This window comes from Phaenicophaeus curvirostris, chromosome 1 (genome assembly GCF_032191515.1).
Source record: "Phaenicophaeus curvirostris isolate KB17595 chromosome 1, BPBGC_Pcur_1.0, whole genome shotgun sequence".
Classification (NCBI taxonomy): domain Eukaryota; kingdom Metazoa; phylum Chordata; class Aves; order Cuculiformes; family Cuculidae; genus Phaenicophaeus; species Phaenicophaeus curvirostris.
Window position 1 is genome coordinate 35,184,813 of NC_091392.1, and position 27,869 is coordinate 35,212,681.

Below are 27,869 nucleotides of genomic sequence, written 5' to 3' on the forward strand. Positions count from 1 at the left end.
AAAGGATTAACAGCTGTGGTTTCATTGTGCTCTCCAGGCAAACATCTGATTAAAATGAAATCAAAATGACATCTCTCTGAACCTGAATTCTACACTTTCAAATATTTTGTGCTTTTATAATCAAAATAAGCTCATGATTACAGACAGCAAACTATGGTTAGAAATCTCTTGTTAGTCTCATTTCAGAGAGGGAGGAAGGACAGAAAGGCCAAGGATGCTGATTCCAGAAGTGGTCTCATCTGAGATACTTAGGAGTTTCAGGATCAGCCTGGGTTGCCACAGAGGCTGACAGTCCTTGGTTATGGAAAACCCTGCAGTATGTGTTTGGCTTTGGGTGCATAAAAGGTGTCAAAGGCAGCGGTCACTTTTGACAGTGTTCTGCCCTAAGAGACAGAGCATAATGCACAAAAATGTGGATGGTGGGCTGAGTTTTGGACCTGTCTATCCATATTTCATGTTCATTTTATGACCTTTTCTAACGTTAGAAAGATGAATTACATAGGCTTCTCTGGAATACAGAACAAAATTGTATCAGATGGACAGACTGGTTTAAGATTATAACAGCTAATGCTTTTGCCAAACTCAAGAACCATTACTCGGGCATGAAGCCAGGACATCTTTGAATTCAGATCCCTCTAAGCAACAAAATGCTGCCCTTTAATGATGCTGGATCAGCTCTGTAGCTTGAAAAAGAAATTGAAATGAGTAATAAAATAAAAGTAGTTTTAACACTGCAGTTTCTAAATGAGTTGTAAAATAAGCTGGAACAAGTTTGCACGAGGAACAATTGCTATTACGAGTAGAAGCACGGGACTTGAGCCAGGCCAGCTGCGCTGCTGCTCCTCATTTGCTCCTATACCAGTAGCTGCCAGAGGCTACAGACTGGAGGTAGAAAACACGTTTCATTGCTCTCATTTGATTCCCTCAGGCTGACACATGGTGTGGAATTGACAGGCTCCACAGCAAGCTGTGTCTAGCCTTCTTTCGCTGGAGGGAGGATTGCTGATACATCATGCTTTGAGTTTTGGCAGGAGAGACCATTAATTTTAAAACAAAAGAAAAGACACACTTCAGGTTACTGACTCTTTAAGGCAGGGTTGCCTGTGATATGCAAGTTTACAAGAAGTGTGAGGAACAGGTCATAAAAAGGTCCTCAATTAGTTAGATGTAATAGACAGTAGACAGCTATTCACAGGCTGAAGTTCAAGTGAGAGGTGCTCAGGGAAATTCTAACTTAATCAAGCACTTGGAGTCAGGACTTGGAAGGGCTGGGGTCAAGAGACAGAGGTCAAGGATAAGGGTCAGGATATACAGCAAGATGTAGTGAAGCTAAGAGGCTAACAAGAGATGAGAAAAGAAAAACGTGGGTCACATTATCCATTTGAAATTATAGATATAAAAAATTAAAAGAATTTTCATATGTGGTTTAGCAAGAGAAACCACATTTGTTGATTCATTTGAAGAACAAGAACATCTAAATCTGGAGGGAGTATCAGCAAGGCAAAATAAAATACATTTGGAGGAAGATGGTCAAGCTCTCAAATGTTACAGAAATGTGAAGCAACTTGAACTCAAAACTATTTAAATGGTTTATGTAGCAACACAAGCTTTAAATGCTATTTTTTTTTGAACAATGGGATCCAATAAATAATACAGACCACTAACAGAGGCATGCACATTTACGTCAGTCTTGGCTAGTTTATTTTCCAGAAAACTGGACACAGTCTTCCATCTTCTTTGGACAACGAGTTTGTGAACGCACTGTAACTCTTTCTATGCATAGATCCATTTTCATTATTTCATTATTTATTCAGCACTCATATTAAAATATCCTTACCAGCCTAAGTGTTTTACATTCTTACATCGTATTACCTTGAACAACTGTGTGTTCAGTAATGTATATACTTTGAACCTGAAGTAGCTAGTACACATCAGCAGTGATAAAAGGGCATGACGTAGCTCAGTGGCTAATATATTTACTAAAGCACTTTCTCCACATCAGCTATTCCTATCTTTTAGCTGTCAAGAGACTTAAAACGCAATTTAAATCAATCAGTGCATATATAGGAACGTTTCAGGATAATTTATTTTGCTCTATCTTAAAGAAAGGGAAAGACATTGTTAGGAAAAATATCTTGCATTTCAGGATGGTGTGGTGTCATGTTATGTTTCTGCATTAAAGAATCAAACTCATCTCCAAATCCAGACAGCCCCAAACCACCTATAAATACATTATTATAGTATGGTTCAGTGGAAAACATCTTAAAAACATACTGAAATTATATTTGGCCATGTTTTCACACATCAAAGAAGAAAGATTCCTGGCAAACTTGGAATTTGTATTTTCAACAAGGAGTCTGCCCGCTGGCTTTTCACTCTATAACAAGTTTGCGCATTATGTTAGAAAATGTACTGAACTAGACCAGATTGAACATTACAAAATAAACCACTGTAATAACAGAACAAACTACTTTATTTGGCAGAACTAGCAGTTTCAAGTGCAATCAGCAAGTAAATTATAACAAAATTGTTATTGTCATGATCTTGAAATTCATAAATAAAGATGTGTGAAACTTGGAAACACTATCAATGCAGCACATCTTTCTTTTTTTCCCCACTGTTTATGTTGCAGAAGAACATTTTACTTTGCTCGCATGCTGTTCATCACCAGCTGGTGCTCTCTCCTCCCTCGTATCAATGGTAAAAAATTGTTGCTTGCCTTTTATACAGGGTCCAACTGGACCTAAACTTGGCTTAAGTCAGTGGGACTGGCAGTGAATTGTTCTTCTCAGGTCTGTCAGGGTGCTTTGCAGACACAGAGGCTGTGAAACCCTTGCTCAAGAAGCTTACACTGCACTGGAGGCATCAGCAACCAGCAGCAGATCCTACTGAAAATAAAGACAAAGGGAGGGCCAGCAGCCACGGGCAGAGGGAGAACAGATCGCCCAAGCCATTTTGTTCAGACTATTTTAGTCCTTCTTCTACCACCGTCTCAGTTCTTTTTGATTTGTTAAGAGTCCAAGAAAGTCGAGGTGGAGATTAGCAGCAGGAAGGCAGACAAAAAGGCGAGTCCTGAGGTCAGATCTGAGCAAGAAGGTGGGATTAGCGTCTCCTGACCAGCTGGTGAGGTCGGGTGAGGTGGCAAAGAAGGATCGGCAGCTGGCACGCCATCCCACAGCCGCCAGAAAGGTAGGGGAACTTACTTTTTCCTTTATAAATTCTGTTTTTTTCATGGAATCATAAAACGGTTTGGGTTGGAAGGGACCATAAGACCATCCAGCTCCAACCCCCCTGCCATGGGCAGTGACACCTCCCACCAGCCCAGGCTGCCCGAGGCCCCATCCAACCTGGCCTTGAACACCTCCAGGGATGGGGCAGCCACAGCTTCCCTGGGCGACCTGGGCCAGGGCCTCACCGCTCTCATGGGGAAGAAATTCCTCCTTATGTCTAGTCTAAATCTGCCCCTCTCCAGTTTATACCTACTGGCCCTCGTCCTATCACGACAAGCCTTTGTAAACAGCCCCTCTCCACCGTTCCTGCAGCCCCTTCATGTACTGGGAGGTCGCTATAAGGTCTGCTCAGAGCCTTCTCTTCTCCAGGCTGAACAACCCCAACTCTCTCAGCCTGTCCTCGTACGGGAGGTGCTCCAGCCCTCTGATCATCCCTGTCACCTCCTCTGCACCCGCTCCAACAGCTCCATATCCTCACTACGCCGCAGCCCTCACGCTGCTATCCCACCCCCCCCAACTCCCTCCCTCCTCCCCGGCTCCAGCCCCGCCCCCCGGCGCTCGCTCCGCCCCGCGCAGGCGCCCGGCGGCTCTGCCGGCAGCGGCCCCGCCCGCCATGCCCGGGCGCGCGGGGGTGAGCGGGGCGGCTGGGGGTGCACTGGGGGGCGGCAGCGGCTGGGGGTGCAGCCAGGTTTGCCCAGCAGGGTCTGGGGGTGCAGTGGGGTCGGGGTGCAGCTGACTGTGGGGTATAGCCAGGTTTGCACAGCCGGGTCTGGGGTGCGCAGCAGGGTCTAGGGGTGCAGCACAATCTGGAGTGGGTGCAGCTCGGTCTGGGGTGCAGCCATGTCGGCACCGAGGGGTCTGAGGGGTGCAGCGGGGCCTGGGGGGTGCAGCATGGTCGGGGGCATGGCCAGGTTTGCACAACTGGATCCTGGATGCTGCAGGGTCGGGGTGCAGCTGAGTCGGGGTTGCAGCCAGGTTGGCACAGCCAGGTCTGGGGGTGCAGCAGGGTCTGCCCAGTGGGGTCTGCAGGGTGCAGCATGGCCTGGGGTGCCAGTCGAGGAAGGGGAGACCCGTGCGCTGAGGAGTGCTGGCTAATAAAGGCAGAAAGAGTACAGTCATGCTTTAAATTGGAAGGGGGAACATGTAGATTAGACGGTAGGGAGAGATTCTTCATGATGAGGGTGGTGAGGCCCTGGCCCAGGGAAGCTGTGGCTGCCCCATCCCTGGAGGTGTTCAAGGCCAGGCTGGATGGGGCCTTGGGCAGCCTGGGCTGGTGGGAGGTGTCGCTGCCCATGGCAGGGGGGTTGGAACTGGGTGATCTTTTAAGGTCCCTTCCAATCCCAAACATTCTATGGATCTGTGTTTCCCTGTGTGGGTGACAGAGGGTTCAGACTGTATTTATTCCTGGGATTTTATTAACTCAAATAGATAAATAAGGTTTTGGATACTTTTTTTGATGCGTGAAATTGTTTGATGCTGTTTCCTGCTGTTCGGAGGGCAATCAAGTAGGTTTTGCGCTTTGATGGGGGTGAGTTTAGAAGATGCAGGGCACCCTGCCAGTGTAACTAAACGCTGTGGTGACCTTGTTGGTGTTTTCCCCATGGAGACCCGTTACCAACAGCAGCAGGGAAGCAGGATATACGCTGGTCACATGACAGACACCTCTTTGTTTGCTGCAGGGACTGAGTGAGTACAAGAGAAACTTCAAATGGAAAACCCCAGAGTTTTGTAGCCCGTCACAACAGCAGAAATCCCTGTGGGCAGGACTTCGGTCGGATCAGTTTGGTAAGCGCCCCTGAAAGCTGCTGCCTTGATTGCAAATGCTGGTGCTGTCCAAGCTGTGATAAGGATGAGCCTGGGCTGCCACAGGCCTGGAGAGGTTGGCTGTGATTGAGTGTGTGGCCACAGGGACTGGTAGTGCTTGCAGTTTCCCCACTTTATACAGCTAAAAGTATATTCCTGGTCATTGTTTACAATATGATTTTGCATGTCGTATTCTTTCTGGCTGCACTGAAACTTTCTTTTAATGTTAGTGATGCTTATATAAAACATGAATCATACGTGGTGTCTGACAGGCAGCACAAACTGAATCCCAAAGATGAAGCACAGATGCAGCGTTAACCCACAGGTGTGTAGAAGGAGGCATTGGGTTACCTGTGGTGCTTGGAAACAGTAAGTAGAATTCCATGCTTAATAGGAGATGAACTTGGGGCAAAGTTTGATACAAAGTAAAATTTTTATAGAGACTTATAGAGTGAGCTAACTGAAATAAAAAGAGGAACATTAAATGGAAAAGCTGGTGATGCTGTAGTGTAGGAGTTAAGGGTTGTAGACATTATCATGTCAGGAAAATACGGGGTTAGAAAGTGAAAGCCAAAGGAAATAGCATCTGGACTGAAAGGCCCATAGGGATCTGAGGAATAGGAATAAGCTGGAGGGTGATGACAACTGCAGTGCTCTGAAAAGAAGTGGTAAAAAATAGGAATTATTGTAGTGGCACAAGACAGATTAACAAAATTGTGCAGTTCAGTGCAACCGCACTATGCACACTGTGTAATTAGGGTCCAGTATATTCATTCCTACAATATGATAACTGTTCTAAATTACAGCCTAGTAATAAAGAACCAACCACTCTGAGTAGCATTTGTTTTTGGTCAAGATGCTAGACATTTTAATAAATAATTCAATTTTACTAAAGATTATGCCATATATATTACTGCTTTTTTGCATTACTGCAAAATAAGTATTTCTTTAACCTTGCTGTCTTTAAACATGGCTCTGTGTACAAGTGCCTATATCAAAGAGTATAACTTCCATGAGTTATGAAATACCCAAACACATTAACTTATTTAACACTTTAGCATCCAAACACACTAACTTATTTTTGAAATTTTAATCTATGCTTCTTTTCAAATCAAACTAAACTGCAGGTTTTACAAGAGTTGCAATAAAGTCATGAGTTAGCAATACAGCAGTTTCTTCTCCTCATGTTGTAGCGGTGTTTTTATATGTGCTTAGGAGTGTTTTCCTTCCACCTTTGCATTCATTTTCACTCCTGCCTCTTTTCTGGCTGTTTAACCATCTATGTCTTCAAATGTCACTTGACGTCCCATAGAGCTTGCGCATTGTTATTGATAATTCACTTATAGTTCTTCCTGTTGAAACTCACTCAGCAGTTTTAGGAATGACTTGGAACATTACCACAAAAAGTTAACAGCTGCAAGTCCTCTGAGTTCCTTCCTGCTACTTTTCCAGTGCTTTTCCATTGGAATTACCTCCTGCCACCTGTATATGTAGTTGGATATACAGACATTCTGTGTACCTTGCAACATAGGTTGTTTTCCCTTTCTGTGTTGCTTTTTCATGATATAGGAGTTTCTCCCTCTCCTAGAAAGTGTTCCTTTCAGCTAGTTAGGAACCTTCACTTATTTTTCCATCACAGCTGAGCGCTTTGCAGTTGGATTATGATTTCCCACTCTAAATGTGTTCAGTGATTCAGTCCTCTGCTTAAAATGGTGGTGTAATTTTACTTTCATCTGTATGTGTAAAGACCAGCAATTATTTTAAATAACTTGATACCTGGTTTTATTACCTAGTCTTTTTACAATTTTGGAAATGTTTTTTGTGTTTGTACTGTAAAAAGTCACCAACTATCTGATTTTAAATCACAGTTGTATTAGATGGATAGGGATCTGCCACTGTCATAATCAGTGAGAACCTGTTCAGCAAGGTAGGTGTATTGTGTGCATGTAATGAGAAGTATTTGTGGCCTGCTTTTTCACTGCATGTTGGTAATTCTATATTTGTGTTAACCACATTCTTTTCACTGGCTGTGTTAATTTTGTTGTTGTTATTCAACTCCCAGAGTCAACTTGCAAAAGACTGTCCTCTGGCCATAGTTGCTCTATAGGGTTTTATCCAGCATGGTCCTGGAGCACCATGCTACCACCTTTCTTTAGTGCAAAGGAAGGGCATCAGCAGATAGGAAAGAAGACAGAATTTCATAGCTGTGCCTATAATTGATAGGGTGTCATTACTCAAAGGTACTGAAATACTTTTTCCAATAATCAGTTATATCATAAACTCAGTTCATTCTTGTAATAGAGTGATACTATGTCTTCAACATAATGTTTTTCTTAAACTTAATATGTCTTCTTCAGGAATCACACGAGAACCAAACTTCATTTCCAAGAGAAGGGTACCTTACCATGATCCACAGATTTCAAAGTACTTTGAATGGACAGCAGATTGTGATTTGAATGACCCACATGAAACTGAAGCTCCTAGGACTGCAGAGTTGCACACAGACCACAATGATGATGATGTGAATCAGGAAAAGACTGAAGCACCAGAAGGACCCAGACCTACCCCAAAAGTTCAGTCACATTCGGTAGATTCTAGAGGCGAAATGGCTCTTGTCCTTGCAGAAAACAACATGAAAAGATCACCCTCTGCAGCTCCACCGAATCAAAATGAAGCATTTTTGTCTCCAAAAAAAGAATTAGAAAAAATGGGTAATGGGGTAAGGGAAGATTTGGGTTTTTTTTTTTATTTTTCCATTGGCCAGTACAAAAATTACTAATCTGATGCTTACAGTAATTTAATACACATACAGCAGCCTGTTTTGTCTAACTCTCCTTAGTTCTGTATTTTGATATTCTACATTGTAGCTTCTGTGTTGGGAGAACAGTACGTTTGAAACCAGATTTTGGTTCCACTTAGGTCACTAGGTTGATTTCAATTAAACAAGGATTTAGGCAACAATATATAGACTTTTTGGATTTTTTGACTATAATAGGAAAATGCACTTTGCTTTAATTTGATTCATACAACCAAAAACTAAACCACTTGTTTGAAAGTGTACATTGAAAGATGCTGACTTGCAAAACATTGTAGGAAAGGGAACATTCGTTGTTTTTTTTTTTTTCTTTTTTATGTTGTCAGCTTCACAGAGTCTTTCAGAGGAAAGCGGGCATGAATATTTCACATTTAAATACGTTCCCCAGAAATTCTGAATATCAAAGCCAATTTGTTTGGAAGAGTCCTCATGAAAAGTCACCAATACTTGAAGCTGAACAGGTAACTTTAAAGAATCCAGAAAGGAAATGAATATGTTCTTTTATGTATCAGTGAAGTTGCTTACCCTCCAAGATTTCCTTTCTTCCTCTTTTGGCAGGGGAATGACAAATTTGAATGTTATTACATGTTTATTTTTTGTCTCTCAATATACATAAATGCAGTATAAATAGATTTGTTTCCCTGTGATTCTTTATTGTAGTGGGGTCTAATTACTCATTTTCCTTATCCCTGGTGGTATTTTGTCCTTTCTATCAGAACCATTTTTTTGTGTTTGCATTAACTTACCTTAGGAGCTGTAAGATCTTACTCAGTGTTGCCTTTCAGTTTTACTATTTTTGTTATCTAGTATATTACTGATCAATAGAGGAGTGTTCAAATGTTCTGTATTGTGACAATACATCTCGCCACTGAAATCACTTAGTTATCACGATTTATTCTCATGATTTTTAAGGGTTTCCATAGTTTCTTAGTCTCCATCTCTGTGCATGTGTACTTCTAAGCCCTAAAGTAGGTATTTGTAGTGTTTTTTCTTCTTTATGATACCTGCTTGTATTTATAAGTGGAGTCTTCTGTTTTTAAGAGACTCTTGTGACATTTTAATATATCTCATGAGTTTTTTAACTTTGTTCTGGTCAGATCTCTGTGAGACTGCTTTATGTTTTCAATTCATTATTACTGGGATCAGGACTTAGGGATTCAGACAGTCTTTTGGTCATTTTACAGTATAAAACAGACACTTCTGCTTCTATCTTGTGTTCTGTTTCTTCACCAGGAGTGTATAGATTAATGGGACTGTTAGATATGGTACCTATAGGTAGCAGATTTGTTTAGTAATGGCTTTCAGAGGCAACAAATGTTGATAACTAGGATCGATCCCTATAAAAATATTCCTGTCTTGTTGGAATACCAAGCAGACAGACTTACTTTGAGCTGTTTCCCAGCAGTCCCTTATTGAAGGAAAGCTCACCAAAATGCGTGACAACAGTGTAGACGCTGGAGTGCTTGAGGAAGAGGCAGGTCCCAGAAAGTCATCTTATGGAAAACTTCATGGAGAATTCAGTTTGATTCTATTAGAAATCAGTTTGATAATTTCTTTATTGCTGCTTGGGAATATTGTCCTATTTCAGAAGATGGATGCTGAAATCTGAAATAGCAAAATTTTTTTTCACAGCTTGTACAGAATAAGACACTGTAAGTCTGTAGGCACTATAAAACCTTAGATAAATAGAACTTAGAGAAGATCTAAATATATATAAATATTTGCAGGTTCTAAACTTAAGATTAGAATTAAGTGATAAAAGTTATGTGTATTAACAAACTGATATTCTTTTGATTGTATTGATATGATGCAGGATATACGTGAATACTGAATAATGACAATACCTTTCCCTGTAGGAGATTCTGTGAAAACATCAAAGTTATCCAAGTTAGTTTATACGTCCGAACTAAACTCTCGTAGCAAAACTGGAGAAAATGTATACTTGTGACATATAGGGTGGTCTTTTAATTCATCACCCTGTGAGGAGTTGATAACCTGACCATGTATTAGGTAGATTCTCTACCTTGCTTTATAATATACTATTGATTGGAGAAGAGTGGACAACTCAAATTAACAAGCCTTAAGCATCCAGTTCTAAAACACTGAACAGTTATCTGTTACTTATGGATTGGACACATACCAGGGGCTCACAGGGAAGTTTTATGGTACACATTTTAAAAACCATGATTCTACATACAACTCTGAATAGTAACTGTCTTCCCAAATAAACAAAACCTCTGTTAGTAAACAGTAAGAACAGCTTTTGACCACAGGTTTAACTGTGTCTGACTCGGTCACTTTTAAAGGTATTTTTATCAGAAAAAAATTCTCTTCAAATTGTCCTGGAAGTTAATTAGTCTTTATTTGTACACGACTGTGTCTCTGTGCATACATGAGTGTATTTGCATGAATTGGTTGAATGATTTTGGAAATTTAGCCTTAAGGTAAGCAAATCCCACCTTTTTGTTTGTTTTATTTTCTTTCCCCCCGAAGATTTACACAAGTAAATCCATGCCTCCGTTTAAAACTCCTGCAATTACTTCTGAAACTGCATATGAGAGAGATTTCAGAGACTCCACTCCGGTTAAGGGTCCACAAGAGAGGAGTGATTCAGAACAGAAAGAAGTTCCAGCTCACGAGCAAGTAAATACTTTCCTAAAAGAAAAGCATTAGTATACTTCTATAGTTTTGATTGTTCTTTTCTATAATGCGGGATTGGTTTTACTTTGAAGTTTTTTGGTTACATTTTATAGCTGTTGCTGGACTCAGTTTTGCTGTAAAAGGTTGAAGATAACACTGTACAGTTTTCTTTGCTCTTGAATATTTCTGTACGCAGTTCTGTAGTTCCTGTAGTGTGTTTGTTCAATTTGCAATGACATTGTGAGTGTTTCTCCTGTCATTGTAATTTTTTAATTTCAAGTGAGGGTTTTTTGTTTCCATTGAAACTTTTTTTAGTCATTAGAATAGTTTCTGAAATCTAAGTGTCCAATTTATGCTTGCTGTGGTTCCACAGTAGTCTCTTGTTATACAGAAGGGCTGGATTAGAGGTCTGAAACTTTTTTTATCTCATAAATCAGACAGTGTGAATTAAAAGAAAAGTATTTTGATGTATAGAAGATGGCTCAGTTGGAACTGATTTTCAGCCAATAGTAATTTGAAGGAATATGGAGGAAGGGTTACAATTAATTTCCATTTGCCGTGATAAGTTGAAAAGTAAGTGCAGGACTATAACAGGATGCTGTGTCATCTATGTAGGCTCTGTTATTCCAGTGAAAACATTAAAATGTATTTTGTTAAAGTAATTTGTCTGTCTGAGGCCTGGCGTTTCCTTGTTTTGCTGTTAGCTTGGACAATCATAAGTGGACTTTTAGGAGATGTGGCTATAGCCATTGTTTTACCAGATACATTTAATAGAATTGAATTGATTCGGACTGAGACCTTCTAAAAATAAGCGATAGCAATTTAGACTGTGTGACAGCTAAACTGTTTTGCAAGGTAGACAGATGAATGTCTATTTTTGTACCAAGCTGCCAAGTGTAGTGTTACCTAAATTCCTGCAGGTTAGCTACCTGTCCTTCAGGTAGAAGGGTGACATACAAGTTTCCTCAGTACCCATCTTTGTTCCTTGATAAAACAGAAAATAGCCATTGTCAGACAACACATTCACTAGGACCATTACTGATCAAAATGCATAGTTAACATGGAGTGCCTGTGGCTCAGTTTAAGCCATTGGTACTTTTCACGTTTTTAAAAATGATTGTTGGCTTGAAGACTTTATCACTGAGAGCCCAGACCTGTCCAGTGCTTTAAATCTCATCTGGAATAAGGAATTTTATGCCCCTGTTTGCCCCTTTATCACATGTGAAGAAAGCTTGAAAGACATGAGGCTTTTAGGAAACATTTATTTGTTTTTAATACTGGCATTTCAGGTTATATTTTCCCATGAAAACTAATAAAGTGAAGGAAAAGAAGGCATGAGAAGGAAACTTCTGTGAAACTGTCTAAAACAATTATTTATACTGATATTTTTTCTCTGATGAATATATCGAAAAAGTTTTGGGAGATTTGGTGGTCTATTTTTCTTGCTTTCCATTCTTTTTTTCTTGAACAGTATTTGTAAAGATCTCTAGCAGAATCAGAAATAGTGCATGAGATTTTTGAGAGGATAAAATGAGCAGGAAAAATAATACTTGATGAGAAAACTGAATAAGTCAGTCTGACGCCTTATAAACCAGAACGGCAGCAAACTAAAAATTTGCCTTTTGGTTTTTTTTTTTATAAATTGGTTTATATTGGACTAGAAAGTTAAGAGTTGGATTTTTTTATATATATTACAAATTCCAGAAGGTGTAGCTGTTAAGTCCTACACGCAACTCCGGCTGCAGTTAGAATGTGCAAGTATCATATTCTTTCATTTCTGTGTCTCACGTTAAATTCGTTTTGCAAAGCATACAAAATGGATCATCTAACTGATTGTTGTACTCAGAATCTTAGCTTTGGCATTTTGTTAGTTTATGTTTGTATTAACAAAGGAATGTAGCATTCTTCTTTGTATTAAATAGGCAAAACAGTAGACAATTTAAATTAAAATTAACTTTTTGCAAAAGTTTTATGTCAAAAGGAATACAAGGGTTTTCAGTTTTTTAGCTAATACGGTATTTTTAAAATTATCTTTGCCTTAGAGTAAGAGGGAAGAACCATTTCAAAAGCCAGCAGAAGATGCAGCAAAACAAGGGAAATCAGAACAGAAACATCCTAAACAAAAAAATAAGCAACATATCAGTCCAAAACCCCTCTCTTTACATACAAGTCGTGGGTATGTATAAAATAGGAAAACCTAGCCTAGTGAGTAGGTGGTGTACAGCAACCTCATATTTAGAATGGTGGATGATGACCTTTAACTGCACCATTGTAAAGTTGGAAGGGCAAATGCAATGTCTGTCCCCTTGCAGTGCTGTGTTTGAGCTCCCTGTGGGTACATCTAGACCTGGTGTTCATTTCCATCCCCTTTTCTGGGCAGTGGAAGTGGAGGTTTTGTAACCACACTCATTCAGTTGAACCTTCTGGTGCAATAATGATAGTATTGATAAATTTAACATGAATGAAATTAAATTGGTGCAGTGCTGCTGCTGCTAAATTTTCAGCGAGTGCTTTGGAAGTTGTAGTCACCTTTCAAACTGCTCTCCTGTGCTTGCTCCGCACCTTAAAATTGTGATGGTTGTCCTTGATGTCTGCTTTATTCGAGTCCATACCACTTTCTGTCCCACAATAACAAAAGCGAACACATGAGGTGAAGGGAAGTAAAGGAATCTGCCCCATTTAGAGTAATCTGACAAGCGTGGAAATAAAATTAAGTTGTATGTTACTGAGCGCTATCAAAGTATCTTTTTCTTCTGCCACATCCAGCATTGCAGGAACTGAACTCATATTTTCATTTTCTACACATTTGAGATATTCCAAGAGAAATAAAACCCCAGAATGTTTGTAGGTTTTAAAATACCTAAATTAATGCATCTCTACTATCTTTGTGGTTAATGTATGTCCCAGTGATTGCATTTGTTCACCTGACTTTCTGGTGGCATGAAGGGCGTTAGTTTAGAGATGGGAGAAGAGACTTGCTTAGATCTGAATGCTCTTGGATATTGGGAGATAATTACAAAATGATCACCCAAAATTCTAAAAGTGAAGTTGCTTTATGAAGAACTGAGTGGATATAAGTGTAGCTGAAACCTTTAACTCTGGTTTTCATAGCTCTTTGACATAGTAGATTGTAGTCAATTTTGCAGTGTAAAATTCTTCATCTTTTGCTATGACTTTATTTGATTTAAGGACAAATTTCTGCCTTTTATTTCTTCAGTGTAGAAGCATAGGACGAAAGTTTCCTAACTGCTCACTGGGCAAATAGCTGTCAAAATGTAAAAGTTCTCAATATGCAGACAGGACTGTCACTTTGTATGCAAGCTGCGTTATATCCCCTGCTTTTGCAGCAGAATGGCTGGGATCAAGGCACAGCAGTGATGTGTTTTTTGAGCTAGTCCATTAATTTTGCAACCCGAAATGAAGGAATTCTATCAGTTTCAAAGAATGAGACATATAGAAAGACATTTTGAATATAAAGGATTTTTTGTCTCCGTATTTTTCTTTTTACATAGTACGTTTTATTCTCTGACTTTAGGCTTTTATGATCCATTTCTGAAGAAATGAAAGAGGGAGCTTTTTCACGCAATGCTGAATATATTAAAATAAAGTTAGTAATGTTCTGAAACAAAAACTTCTTTAGATTTAAGCTAATAAATCCACAGTTCAGTGTTTAAGGCCTTGAAGTTTTGCTTATTGCCTGCTATTAGAAGAGGTTAATTTTTCTTTGTATGTATGTGTGTGGCAGAAGGGAAAATGAATACATGTTTTCAGCTACTGAGACCTTTAGAAGATCAAAGCCAGTAGGACACAGATGAATTATGCTGACCATTGTTCTGTAGTCAGATGTTTCTAGCTCGGAGAGTTCACCCCACCCATGTGCAGTGTGCCTTTAAAGTGGAGTTTTTAAAAGGAGATGCCTTGGACATGCCACACCAGACCTTTTTTACTTCAATGCACCTTCAGCAGTGACTTAAATTAAGATGGTGCACTGTGCATTGAAGTTAATTGAGGCTTTTGTGTATTATGTTCTGCTGATTTGGCTGTCAGGGCAAAAGCTTCTGGCAGAAGGGCTGTGAGGAACAACCAGCTAGGGTGACTGACTGAAGAGCCAGTCTGGGACTGAGCTTTTGCACAGCTTTCCTAGTTGTGTTGTTATGGATGAGCTACCTTACAAGTCATGGTTTTTTCACATCTCAGTGCTGGCATTTAAATATAAATACAATTACAATTGTTGCTCTAATGTTAAAATTTTCTTAAAGAGCCTTCTGGATGTCAGGCTTTACTTTTTTACCTGTTTTATTCTTGATTTCTTAGGAAGATGAACACTGAATATAGGTCAAAATTTTTGTCTCCAGCTCAGTATTTCTACAAAGATGGAGTTTGGTTTCGTAGTAGGAGTAAAGTTCCCAACCAGGTGAGTACTCTTAAAAAGTCTGAAGCTTGAGTATGCTTTGTAGTTTGGTTTTTCTATGAAGAAAACGCTTTGAATTGTAGTGTTTGTAAGATACACTTTTGAGATTGTAATGCTAATGACTCAAGCTCGCAAAGGAGAATACCCGAATAAGATGAAGTTCTGACAAGCCAGTGTAATAGGTAGTTAAAAAAAAAAAAAAAAAGGGACAACTGAGTTAAAAATGTATTAATGTGACATGCAAAGTGAGGGAGGAGCTTTGTTTGCCTTACAAATCAGGGTTATCGAGAACACAGTCGTTTAGGTCAAGTAGTTTTAGTCTTGATGTCTAGCCTGATTGTAACAAGCTAAGTCTTCAAAATGTAGAATTAGATGATAGGAGATTCCAGGGTAATAAAAAGAAAAGGCCATTGTATGTATTGGGCTTGATCAGCTGGATAGTCAAAATCAGTTTACTAGCTCAGCATGCTTGAATGCATTCAAAGCAGTCAGCTGGAGTCAGTCATACACAACAGAAAATTAAGAATGTCTCTTGCAAGTTTCAGCTAACCTAAGTATTTACTTGTAGTTCATCCAGTAACTACGATCAGTACTATACCATATAGGAATTCATTTGAAAGAACTCTGGAAACATTGAACAGCTTCAAGACCATAGGATTTCTAAGCAGGATTGTTGAGTATGATTTCCTGAATTAGTCAAGTGAATAAAAACTGTTAACAGTGTGCTAAGAAGCTGCTAGAGCTAGTCCTGCGGCTGCCAGATATCGCTGAATCGATGTAGGCTTCTCCCAGCTGATTGAGCCTTCATGAGACGCTGTGTGCCGTTAAATAGTTGGAAATGTGAATTTCCTCATCGGTTGGGATCCGGCTGATGTGTTGCTAGAACTAGAGTGCATGGCTCTAGGGTGTTGGGCTTTGGGATTTTGAAAATAACATTCTCTGGAAATTGCAAGAGTAGTGTGGTAGCATTCAGTCCTGTATTTTCTCACTGGACTTGATCTAGCAAGTAATTATCTTTTTTTTCAGGCAAAAATAAATAAATATATGCAAAATACTCAATGAGAACTAGATCTTGAAGTTTAAAGTATATTGTAGTATGTTACGATTCATAATCAGATTTTGTGCCTGCATGTGTGAGATAATCCATTCTGTTGAAAAAAGCCTCATGAGGATGTTAGAGGACTAAAACCAAGCACTTCTGATGTATATTGATATATGCATTACATTTACTGTAACTAAGGCTGTAGAATATTTTGAACTATTGTGTGCTGCCTCACTAAGTGGTACACAGATAGTTTCTGTAGAATATTATGTCACTTTTCTGGCACGTAGGACTTCTGTGTGGAGACTGGGTGTTGTGTCAGTAACATTCAAAACTGTCAGGAGCTGTGCTCGGCTTCAAGAGCAGCTGACTGGTAGGCAAGTAAAGGGAAAGGAACGCATCACCTTGGAATATGTTGTGTTTGTGGTGCAGCCAGCTGGGAGGAGTCATTGCAGTATTGTCAAGGGAGAAGGCTGAGGAGACTGTGAGTGGAGGATGGGTGTTCTGCTCTACCAGGCAGAATCCCCTCTGGGCTGGGTTTGAGAAAAGTAGGAAGTAAATATATGCGGCATTTAATTAGAGTGTATGAGAAACCAAGAAATTCTCACGCTGTAGGTAAGTGGTTTGGATGTGTCTGACTTTTCCATGAGATTTTCTTGCTGACAAGGGAGTTGGAGAAAACTAGAAAGAAGTCACTTTGACTAGGCATGAAGAATTCAAAAAAGAATTATTAGAATTTTTTGGGCCTTCTGAATGAAGGAGTTGTGCTGGGTAGCTAGAAGAGCCACATTAATTTTAAGTCTGTAATAACAAATTCGCAATAGGGGCTGCCCAGCCGTCCCTTTTGGTTTTTGAACAATTCCGTACCTGTTCCCAATATTTTTCACTGACACGGAGAAATGTTTTGCAGATTGTATCTGACCTGTACCTTTGGTTGATTGTTGAGACTCACACCTGCTACAGGTGCCCATAGAACGTCTTTGCTTAGCCTGAGTGGTTAGAAGATAAACTCTGACTGATCCACTCTGGTGTTCCCCTTAGCTGGGACCACACATGGGTAACTTTGGGTCCAAAACAGACTTCATAGAATCATAGAATCACCAGGTTGGAAGAGACCCACGTATCATCGAGTCCATCTAAGCCTAAACAGGCAAAGACCGTAATAATATTCTGATATAGTAACTACTCTTAGGCTGCTACTCTGCAATGTATTATTAAAGGTTGCTTTTCAGCAATGAAAAAAATTGGTTAGAATGAAAAAAAAAGTCTCTTTGAATTATGCTTTTGAAAAATTAATGCAGGCAATTCATAGTCACAGTAGGACTCTGAGGCCTGTGTCCTGCTGAGATAATGCTGCCTGCTGGGTCACTGAAGGGGAAAGTTGTCCTTTGTACTTCTTCACAATTCACTGGAGACATAGTATTCTTCCCCCGCTGCAGTGTCCTGTTGCTCTGGATCTATGTTCCTTTTGTTGTGGCTATCATGACTAATTTTTCATTTTTCTGCTTAAAATGAATAGTCCAGTAGATCGCTTACACCTCAGACTTTAAATTCTTCTCTTAAAATGACAAGTTTATATTTGTAATGGGCTGTTCTGTGGAAGTTCAGTGGGTCAGATTGTGGGATGTTAGCTGGTGTGGGCTGAGTGAATTTCCATCTGCTGCATCCAGTTACTTTTAGTGGGTATAGTGGAATTTGGCCCACTTAACTCCATTCCTTGCCAGGAAAATGATGCAAAGTCTATGATGAAAGAAGGATAAATAAGAAAAGTTATGAAAATGTGCTAGAGGAAGTGTCAGTATTACTTTCCTGCCCTTTGACAAAATATCACAAAGTTATTTTTAATCATATAAACATAGAAGTTTTTTGTTCTGCTCTTCTTCCTGCACTTCAATTGTGTTTGGGTGAGGGACACAAAACAGTGTTGAGTGTTGAAATAGTTCTAACCATAAAAATGGTAGAGGAAGATTGGCAGTATAATGTCTAAAGAGAGGGCTTATCACTGTTTTTTAAGACTAAACTTGACATCTCATTCTTGCAGTTACTGATAGCCTAGAAGGAAAGATTTTGATATTATGTCTTACATACAATAACACCAAGAGTTCTCACGTAGTTGTCAGCTCCTCACTGAGATAAGATTAACGTAGCTAGAGGCAGTTGCAGTGATCACAGCATACAAACTCAGTATTAGGAATGCACATAGATCTGTTGACTTCAAATAATCATAAATTGATGTGTAATGAATGTACTTTTGAGTGTTAAGGCTTAGAAATCTAAATTAATTTCCGTAAGCTTGACAAAAAGTGGTGAAACAGCAGTGCTGATGTATTTGTTTTACAGGTTTTTGCTGTATCTCAGGGAGGCAGCATAGAGCTATGTTAACCGGTTTTTGGTATTTAATTTCTTACTCTGAAATAAAATTACAAAAGTAACTTGCATCTCAACAGCGCAGTGCTGAAAGAAAAATAAGTTTTAAAATAATTCTGTATTCCTCTCCTTAGGCATCTCAAAACACCCTAAATTCCATGTGGTATATGGAGGTTGGTTGCGTCTAAGTTTCTGTTTCAATGTTTGGAGCATTGTGTCTGAGCACTGATGGAAAAACTAGAATCCAGCACTAAACTTATTTGTAGATGCTGTATAACTTTTTGTGCTCATTGAATGAGTAATTGACAATTTTGCTTGCTTTGTGGCTGAAACATGCTTACTAAACACACACTTTTTTATTTTTGCTTTCCTTTTGTTGCATTTACTGCAGCATGTGATGTTTGTGCTGTGGGTGGCCCTGTATTATGAGTAACTTGCTTTTCTCCTTTAGCTGCCATTCGCTAATGCAAATATGTTCTAAATTTACAGCCTGTTAGTGAACATATAAAATATATATGCAAGTTACAAAACCTTTATGTGCAGGTGAGAGAACTTCGAGAAAGAGCAAAGGCTTATAGACAACGAGTAGAGGGAACGCACTTCTCCCGATATCATCTCAATCAGATCCTGTCCGATAATAACAGTCTTTGGGATGTGTCTTCAACTTCCAGTTCAGAAGAAGGCATCAGCAACAACATCAGAGCGCTCGATCTTGCTGGGTAAGGTTGTTATTCCTGCCTATTGTTCTATAGCTTCGAGACAGCGCGAAATGCTGAAAATAGGATTAGCATAGCTTAGATGTTTGACTGTGTTCAAGATGTGATTGGACAGGGTTCAAGATAACCTCATCTGGGCTCCCTTTCCCTAGGAAAGGTTGCACCAGATGGTCTTTCAAATACCCTTCTGATGTGGGCAATTGTGCCATTCTGTGATGTGTAAATTCTGTAGAACAGCTGAGGACATTTACGTTTTCACAGCTGTATCAGTTGATCTGTGCTCAAATTGAAAATGAGGCACAATCCGATCTTCTGGAAGAAGAGGAAGTTATTCCTTTATAATTTTCCACAAATGCATGTATAGTGTGGCAACCTTAGTCTCATCAAGTCTGGAGGAATTTCACAGTGAGTCATACTGGAACAAGATTCTTCTTCCCACTGGAATGATATGAAATATGTTTTGCCTACTCAGATGTTATCAATGTTCTTCTTGTCAAGATTAATTAATCTTGTGGTTGAGTCTTACACACTGTTTAGTTTTGAGATGAAGGCATAGGAACTGGAATGGCATGGATCCATTTTCTCCTTTCGTTGAAGATCATTAGAATTGGCAGGTATTAAACCCCTTGGCAAGAAAATTCAGAATTAGTATTTTAGTAAAATGTACAGACAGCTATTGCTGAAGCAAGGAGGAAATAAAAAAGCCATCTGTGGCTTCTTTAAGATCTGATATTTAAACACAGTGCCTTGGATGCCTCTCTGCAGTGCACTTAGTCTACTATATGTGCACTACTTGTTTCTTGTATGTGGGAGAGATTTACTCATTTGCATGACTCTAGCTCTAATACGGTTTGGGGGATGACACGTATAAGTATTACACTATAATGTGTGATATTAAATTTGGTGCAAATTTTTTGATTCCTTGTTTATTTTTTGCCTGTGAAATACAGATCCTCTTACTGATCTCATTTCTTTGCACTTATTGCTGGGAGCAGTTGAGAGTTTAAGACTGTCAAAACTTGTGCCTAGAGAAAAGTCTACTAAACTGCTTGGCTTTTGAAATTGTGCCATCGTACAGTCCCTTTGCATGGAAGTAGTTATTTTTCGAGCATTTCTGACATTTTAACTTGTTGTTTAACTTGGAAATCAAGCCCTAATTTTACATTACATTTTTGGAAATGACAATCCAGAAAGAGTTTTCATAGAATCTATTTAGAAAATGGTTTGTGCTTAAACATCAGTTAGAACTTCAGTGGAAATTTGACGATTTATCATGTCAACTGTACCACTTTTTAATATCTCAGCTGTACTTTTGAACTGGATGAATGTGTTTTACATGGACATGTGTATCATGCAAATCGATGGTATGAAACACTGATTTTTTTTTTTTTTTTTGTTTCTTAGAGTGTCTGAAAAAGAGGCTACACCAAGCCCCAAAATGTTGCAGCAGCCTGACTCCGGAGAACAGCCACACCAGGATAGCACTGAAAAGAAAGAAATGTCAGATGCTTTAACAGTTCCAGTCAAAAGGCGTTTAGCTTGGGGTGAACGCGAAGGTGCTGAAGAAAGGGAGAATCAGCAGTCAACAGAAGAGGAATTAAACCAGGATGAACAGGCTGCAGTTGTGGCTCAGCAGTCAGAAGGAAACAATAAGGATGTCAATGAAGATAAGAAAATTGAAGGGTAAAACTGAGCATTTCTGTGGTGTGTATATATATAAAAATTTCTGTGACGTTAGAAGAAAAAGTTATATGTTAACTGATTTTTATTTTAAATCAGTTTTACTTTAAGAGTGTAAGTTGGTGTGACACTACTTCTGTTTTGAGCAGCGTGATAGGGAATGAAAAGGTTTGAGACACTGAATTTGTTGATGGAAATGGATCTACCATTAAGAATACTGGATATCTATCTTGCAAGGCAGAAGTTTGCAAAAGCATAAAAAAAGGTTTTTTATTATAAATAATAAAAAGCATAAAATAATGTTTTTTTTCCAAAACTATAAAATTTGTAGTATGGGCCTCTTTGAACAGACTGTTCATTACACAGCAGCCAAGTGTAGTGAAAATTAAATTGCCTCAAATTGACAACGTAGGATTGTTAGGGCTGAAAGGATAGAATACTTGCTAACCTGTACTTAAGCATCTGTTTTTCTTGAACAGGTTCAGGGAATTGGGAGAAAAACATAGCTAGCATCTAGCAGTCACTGGTGATTTTGTTGCTGAGCATAGGTGGGACAAAAGTGGAGGGGTATTTGGAAGTCATGAGAGATCAATTGAGTATGTGTGTAGTACAGTGCATAATACTGTATTTGACAGTTGAAAGACCCAAATCATAGCTGGTTACAGAAGTATCTGGATTTTTACTGTTCAAGTTTTGCATACTTTTTTTGGTAGAACATTGTTTTAGTTTGATAGATATTTAAATCTGAGTGACTTTGGCCCTTGTTACCACACCATCTAAGCATTTTGTATTTCTCATTGCATTTTATCTTTGGTGTTGGAATGCAGATCAAAGATAAGGAATTGCAATTGTCTCCTTTGGGGACAGTAACCTGCGTGCAAAACCCAGGTGAAGAAAGATGGAGATGTTAGACTCAAATAGAAATTAAATGCAGGCTTTCAGAGCCACCATCCTGAAAAACTTCTTAAGTTTCTATCTAATTCTAAACATGTAGTTCATAGATATGTCTCTGACATTGAAGATTTTCTGTCATCTTGCAGTGTGGTTGTATGTGTGCAGAGATGCTCTGGACTTGGTGATGCAGAGCAGCTTAATGTGTTATTTAAGCCTACTTGAGAGCTAGTGATGTGGTGTTCTTTGCCTAGACATTCTCAGAGTGTGTCTAGCATGCACTGATGGGATCAGGCTCCTTATGCAGTGTAGGTGCGCCACCACCTCCTTTCGAAAGGCGTCTGGGGGAAGATGACAGAAGTGGTGATGCTTGTTCATTTAATAACCTAGGAGTTATGTAAATGTGGGATACTTAGTTTCAGTTCCACCCCATTGACTGAAAAGAGTGAAACCCACCTTCCGACCTTCTAAGGTGGCAACCAGTTTCAAAGTTTTTCTGGGTGAGTACTCTTTCCACCCCTCCTGCTGAGTGTCTGTGATTGTGCAGCAGTACATTCAAGGTTTATTGTGACAGAGGGAGCCTGAATTTGCAGCTTGAGACTGTGTACATACTTTATCCAGTTATGTATAAAATAAAACAGAGAAATGGAGGCTTGAGGGCTGGAATCCACAACCCCCATGGCAAGCAGATGATTTTGCTACTGGCTGCTGGTGTTTTATGGCTCTGTCTTGCGTGAGGCTTCATTCATTCTAGGAATGTATTGGAAACAAAAAGCTTGAGTGCAGAAGTCCTTAGTCCTTAGCTAATCCTTTAATCATTTCTCATTTTTTGCAGTGAGAATGCCGTGGTATTGAATTCTGCAGCTGTGTCAGATTCTTCTTCTGTATCCTCGAGGACAGGCGGCAGGCTTCCTACTCCGGAGCTGAGAGCGCTTGGTGGAGCTCAGAGGACTCATCATGATCTCACTACCCCAGCTGTTGGTAAAAAGACTTTTAAATGCAAAGCAGTATTTCAAGAACTAAAGAAAAAAGACATGTTTGAATTAATTTATTAGGTAATTTAAGGCAATAAAACATTTTTTCATCTTCTCCACGGCAATAGGAGGTGCGGTTCTAGTGTCTCCTCCTAAATTCAAGTCTTCACAGCAGAGAACGCGACGTTTAGGAACAGGCATTTCTTCAGCTAAGCCAGGTGCAAGAGAAGCTTCACAGAGAAGGTCCTTCCGGGTGAGCCAGAAAAGAGGCATTTTAGGAATATGCTTTTTAAGTAATTGTGAATAATTCAGTTAATAAATCTTTTTCTTGAGTTGTCATTTACTATTCCAAAATTCTCAGTGTCTGTGACTAAATAAGGCCGATGTCTGAATAAATTAAGTTATTGTGGATATCAGGCAAAGGAGCTGAGACTATCGGTGTGAGATTGGATGAACTCTATTTTGGCTTTTTCTGGAAAATAAATAAAAAAAAACCTCCCATCAGGAGCTGTTGAATTCCCCATTGAGATTACTGTAGGTTGCCAGTGAAATGTGCCACAGCTCCAGATTCCTTGATTTGAAAGAAATTCAAGAAGTAGAGGCTAGGTGCCTCTGTGCAAGATAGGTAAATGTGCCGTGATAGTTTCATTCTACATTTACTTCGCTTTTGTGCTTCTTTTACTTTGCAGGTTGCACTAAAGGAAAAATAGAAACATTTAGGAGTTGTTTAACTGTCTTCCTCTCAAAATTGTGGGTTTTTTTGTCAGGTTTTGCTCAGTCTGTGTTCTAGAAAGACAGCTAACATTGCACTGCATACATCCTCTGTAGTAAGGTCTGTAACAGAAACAGACACAGTTGCATGGGGAGTTGGTTTAAAATATGAGAACACAGGTTTTTTCTGTGAAGAAAATAAGCTTTTGGGATGACCTGACTAGATTACTTTCAGACCACACTAAACTTGTTATAAGGAGTAGTTTTTCTTTATGCTGTCTGACAAACTTGAAATACTTATTCTTTCAGTATCCTCATGAGACGTGTAACAGTGTAAAGTCAACATTTGTGGCATATGTGAGGATCTGTACTCGAAGGCTGTATATGAGATGTTGGAGTTTTGTGTTTGGGGTTTCTTCTTTCTGTTTTATTTTAGCCTGATGTGGCAGTGGAACCTGTTTCACTCCTTACCTCTCCACCTGCTGGACTGGGAACTTTGGATCCTCTGCCTCTTAGGCAGGATCAACGGTATCCTGACAGCGTTTCTGATCAGCAAGCTCATCTTGCTTCAGCCCATCAAGAGCATTCCTCCATACCTCCTTTGCTGAAGTCAGCCAAAAGCTGCTCTATGCCTTACTGGAGTCCCTCTCGTCGTATTCAAGGGACTCTCAAGGATCCAGAATTCCAGCATTGTGGTGGGTTTTGTGTATTAACTGGTTGTGTTAGAGTCCTGCAGGATGGAAATGCTTACTGTACAGTGTTCAGGCCAAGAGACTGCTGAGCTTGCTGCCTTACAGGCTCTACAGAGTGTGTAGTTTGTAAACAAAAGCTTTTCTGTTATATATTTAGTCTTGCTCAGGAAGTGTGTACAATTCTCCACCCTAGTGTCAGTTTCCACTAATATAATTGTATTCTAGTGGTTTGTTGTCTTACTGAGATTAATAAGGCAAAATTAAGTACTTAATCATTATAAGGATAATTCGGTTTAGTAATTTTTAATCTTTAGGTTACAAATGGATGCTGTGAGGCTTTTCCAACTGCAGTTACCAACAGCGATGTGTAACTGGGGACCTTCATAGCATGGTATTATTTTGCAGTTGTGGATTTCTGAGAGATAATTTCCTTAAATATTTCTGCAGGATAAGGAAACAAAAAAAGCCATCTATAAAAGTTTTATTGAATATTGAAAAAAATAATTTATTGGCTGGGGAGGATTTTGTGCTGGAGCATTTCAAAGTTTTTTTTATCAATATTTAGGGGCACTGGGGACATAAATTTGATTAAGAAAAGACTCTGTCACCCGTTATTCAAAATAAAGTTTATGTCCTTAAGTTATCTGTTCTAGAAAGACTTCCAATAGCTGCTTAAGGGGTCCCTTAGTGCTTGGTCCTCTTATTGTAAAGATTAGCCATAATAAAGTGGTATTCCATTCTAGAGTGGAAGTAGTTGTCAGGTTAAGTAGAATGGTGAAATCCAGAAAAGGTTAGAATCTGTGCTGTGTTCTAGCTCAGCACCTTGGGTGCAGTTCAGTAATCATCTTGTGGCATCTACCAAAGATAGATGCCTTGAGAAGAATACAGTAGTGTAAGTTTATTTTACCTCAGCTTAGCATAAAGGAGCCTCATGGAGTTTTTGGTATGTTTGCTATTTGAGACTCAGGTTTTGGAAATAATGTTGAAAGATTTTAAAATGTTCTAAAATGAAATATTGTCCTTAGTCTATTTAGAAACGACTCAAAACTGTGCCTTTGACTTTTTCTCTTAGGGAATGTTGGCAATCCAAAAATTAGATCTTTCCAGTTACCCCTTCAGGAAAGAAACTATAATGATGAAGGTATTTCTTGTACCAAAGTATTAATTATATATTATGTGTATATTACATAGGTTTATTTTTACTTTTGCACTCATGGTAAGATTTCTGAATGCAGTAAGTAATACTGGTTTATGTGTTTGCATGAACTACTGTGTGATTTCATCAAAATAGTTTGAAAATGTTCATCTTAGTAGCCTAAAGTGCAAATATGAAAGTATCTTCTACTGTGAATAAACCATTAAATGTGGCTGAATATTAAGTAGGCCATAGTGGCTCAATATGCTTACTATAGCTTGCTCAGTTCCATAGCTAAAATCATTTCTTCCACGCACATTTTTTAAGCCTTTGTGTTGATAGCAACAGAAGCAAACTGTAAAATGATCATAGCCCAAGTTGCAACTACAGTAACTTTGGATGCAGCTTAAAAGGTACCAGAAATCTTAAGATAAAGATTTTGCTTGTGAGACCGGAGCACCAGATATGCAGCTTAAAATGATCCCTCTGACCTGTTCCTCTGCTGAGTGTATTAGGGGTACTTATGGCATCCTGTTGTTCTGTTTGCTGGTTTGTTATTTTTTGTTTACTGTGAAGTTAATCTGGAGGAGCATCCAGTGTGTAGCCCACCAGTGCATCTTTTTCACCCTTTTATGGGCAGATACAAATAAACTCTTGCAGTAGCGTGAGTCACCCACAGGCACTGTAGCCTCATTAGCCTGGGCTGCTATACATCGTTAGCATGGCATATGAGGTTGAGCTTGGTGTGGTGCTAGTTGCAATCACCTGTGTTTGGTTCAGATTAGAATATGGGCAGAGCAAGCTTATATCTGATTGCGGTTTATTTATAAACATACCCCAGCGCAACCAAAAGCTTTTTTTCTGTACCCCTTATGCTTGTTTGCTCCTTGGTTTTAACCAAGGTTCAGGCTGATTCTCTGTTTTACTCATTGCAGTTGGCTGGAAAATGTGTGGGTTGTGCAGATGGCTCAGCCAAGTATCTGTGTATCTGCATAAAACATGCAAAAATCCTATAGTACTCTGCAGCTTCCCACAAGCTTGCTGCGCGCAGATTAAATACTGTAACTGCTGCTACCTTTTTTTCCTATGAGCTGAGTGATTATGGATGAGCTTTCAAAAACAGCTGCAATGTGCCAGTTCACAGATATTTCATATGCCCATATTTGTTCACGTACATACAAACCTGGGAGTTATTCCAATGGCAATGGCTGCAGAAGTGCAGTTAGCGCTTTTCTCATGCATGGACATATAGTTGTTCTGCGTAGTGTGTAAGTCTGTTCTGGGCTGTGTTTGGATAAGTCTGTGTATGGATCACTGTGCTTCAAGAATTTAGAAATGCTGCTTAGAAGTTAGCTGAAACACTGACAATATACAGGTCCTGTCAGGATTGAGTTGTGGAATTTTTTTGTTGATTTTTTTCTTGATGGTGAGGGTTGGAAAGTAGTAATACAGTTCTTTGCAATGCATTGCAGGAAAATGGGTTAATTAAGGTCATTTTTCATAGAGAGCATCTTGATAGAACTGTAGCAACATTTTAATACTGATGTTAAAGAAGTATAATGTTGGGCTTTATGAAAGAAGCATTGTCCAGGCTGTTTAACACTAAGAGTTCTTCTGGGTATGAAGTGGACCTTGTATTCAAAAGGAAGACCTTTCAAAAGTACATTTTTAAGCCATGCTTCTTGTAGTCTTTGTGTTAAACTTCCTGTTTTCTTCAGAAGACACATTTCTTTTAACAGCTTTTGGCACACTAACTGGTTTTGACACAGAAGGTCTCTTTCGGCAACAAAGGTTCTGATATTTTAGTTGTGCGTTATTCCGAGGTTGTCTGCTTTCCTTGAAGTGGTGGGTTGCTTGCATGAACATGTCATTGCCAGTCTAGTCCATACAGACTTCAGTGGCAGAGGAGTGATTTCTGAGTTCTTCTGACAGAGGAGAGTGAGTGTAAAGATGACTTGGAGAGCTGGGCAATTCCCAGGTGACAGTAGGGATCTCATTCTGAAGTTTGTCAAGAGTTAGGCATGTAGTGCTCTCAAGTAATAGAATTAAAGTGTGTTGTGTATCTTAGCATCCGTTGTGATAGAGGATATAAAAATATTTGCGCCTTCAAGTCTGCCATGAATGTCAACCGCGTTTTAATATGTGTATTTAGTGTTCCTATTTACGTTTTCTCTTGTTGCTTTCCTCACAGATGACAGGCTGTCTCAGATTTCGGCTCGCTCTGCAGCATCCAGCTCGCTTGCATCTCAGATACTGGAACGAGCTCAGAAGAGGAAGGATTTCTGGGGCAAGACATGATCTCTCCCATCTGTTGTATAGAAACTGTTCTGTAAAATGATTTTTTTTTTATAGGTTGTAGTGTACATTTTAAAAAAATAATTGTGATTGTAGGTATCATGTAGCATTCTTTCACTTTTCACTAATGTGGCTCAAATTTTCGGACTTGACATGCCAATTTAAAATTACAGTGTTTAAACCAATGTTGAAAATGTAGGTTGTTTATATTTGAGTGTTGTGTCTTGATTCACTGTGTCACAACAACTTTTTTTTTCCCAGTGGCAACTTTTGAAACAGATAATTTTTAATTGAGACATTTTTTATGCAACCTGTCTGTTACTTTTCAAGGTATTCTCCTGTAGTCATGCAGTATGACCTCGGACAGTGCTCAGAGGCAGCACCGTTATTCACCAACCACCTTAGTTGCTTTATTATGACAGTAGCATTAAATTTCCAGAGGGCAGACTTTGAACTCTTCAGAAGGC

At 39.2% G+C, this 27,869-nt stretch overlaps 1 protein-coding gene across 2 annotated transcripts; it reads left to right on the top strand.

The window, feature by feature from the left end:
• Positions 1-3,840: 3,840 nt before the first annotated feature.
• MDM1 (Mdm1 nuclear protein) lies at positions 3,841-27,845 on the top strand. 2 transcript variants are annotated; one of them, XM_069852521.1, is made up of 15 exons: positions 3,841-3,861; positions 4,910-5,015; positions 7,391-7,752; positions 8,175-8,309; positions 10,342-10,491; positions 12,531-12,664; positions 14,803-14,902; positions 18,443-18,481; positions 18,852-19,027; positions 20,429-20,707; positions 22,431-22,576; positions 22,698-22,822; positions 23,717-23,975; positions 25,045-25,113; positions 27,299-27,841. In XM_069852521.1, the coding sequence occupies exons 1-15, from the start codon at positions 3,844-3,846 to the stop codon at positions 27,403-27,405; spliced, it is 2,205 nt and encodes a 734-aa protein (XP_069708622.1). In that variant the 5' UTR covers positions 3,841-3,843; the 3' UTR covers positions 27,406-27,841. The 2 variants fall into 2 exon arrangements, with proteins under 2 accessions (XP_069708622.1, XP_069708632.1); XM_069852531.1 differs by lacking the exons at positions 3,841-3,861; positions 4,910-5,015 and adding an exon at positions 5,281-5,402 and having other exon boundaries at positions 27,299-27,845.
• Positions 27,846-27,869: the final 24 nt, after the last annotated feature.

What these genes read in the sequence shown, in the direction of transcription:
- MDM1 (XM_069852521.1), top strand. An exon ending in AGAGCGCTCGATCTTGCTGG is followed by an intron (nt 19,028 to 20,428) that starts GTAAGGTTGTTA and finishes TTTGTTTCTTAG; the next exon opens with AGTGTCTGAAAAAGAGGCTA. An exon ending in GAAGATAAGAAAATTGAAGG is followed by an intron (nt 20,708 to 22,430) that starts GTAAAACTGAGC and finishes CATTTTTTGCAG; the next exon opens with TGAGAATGCCGTGGTATTGA.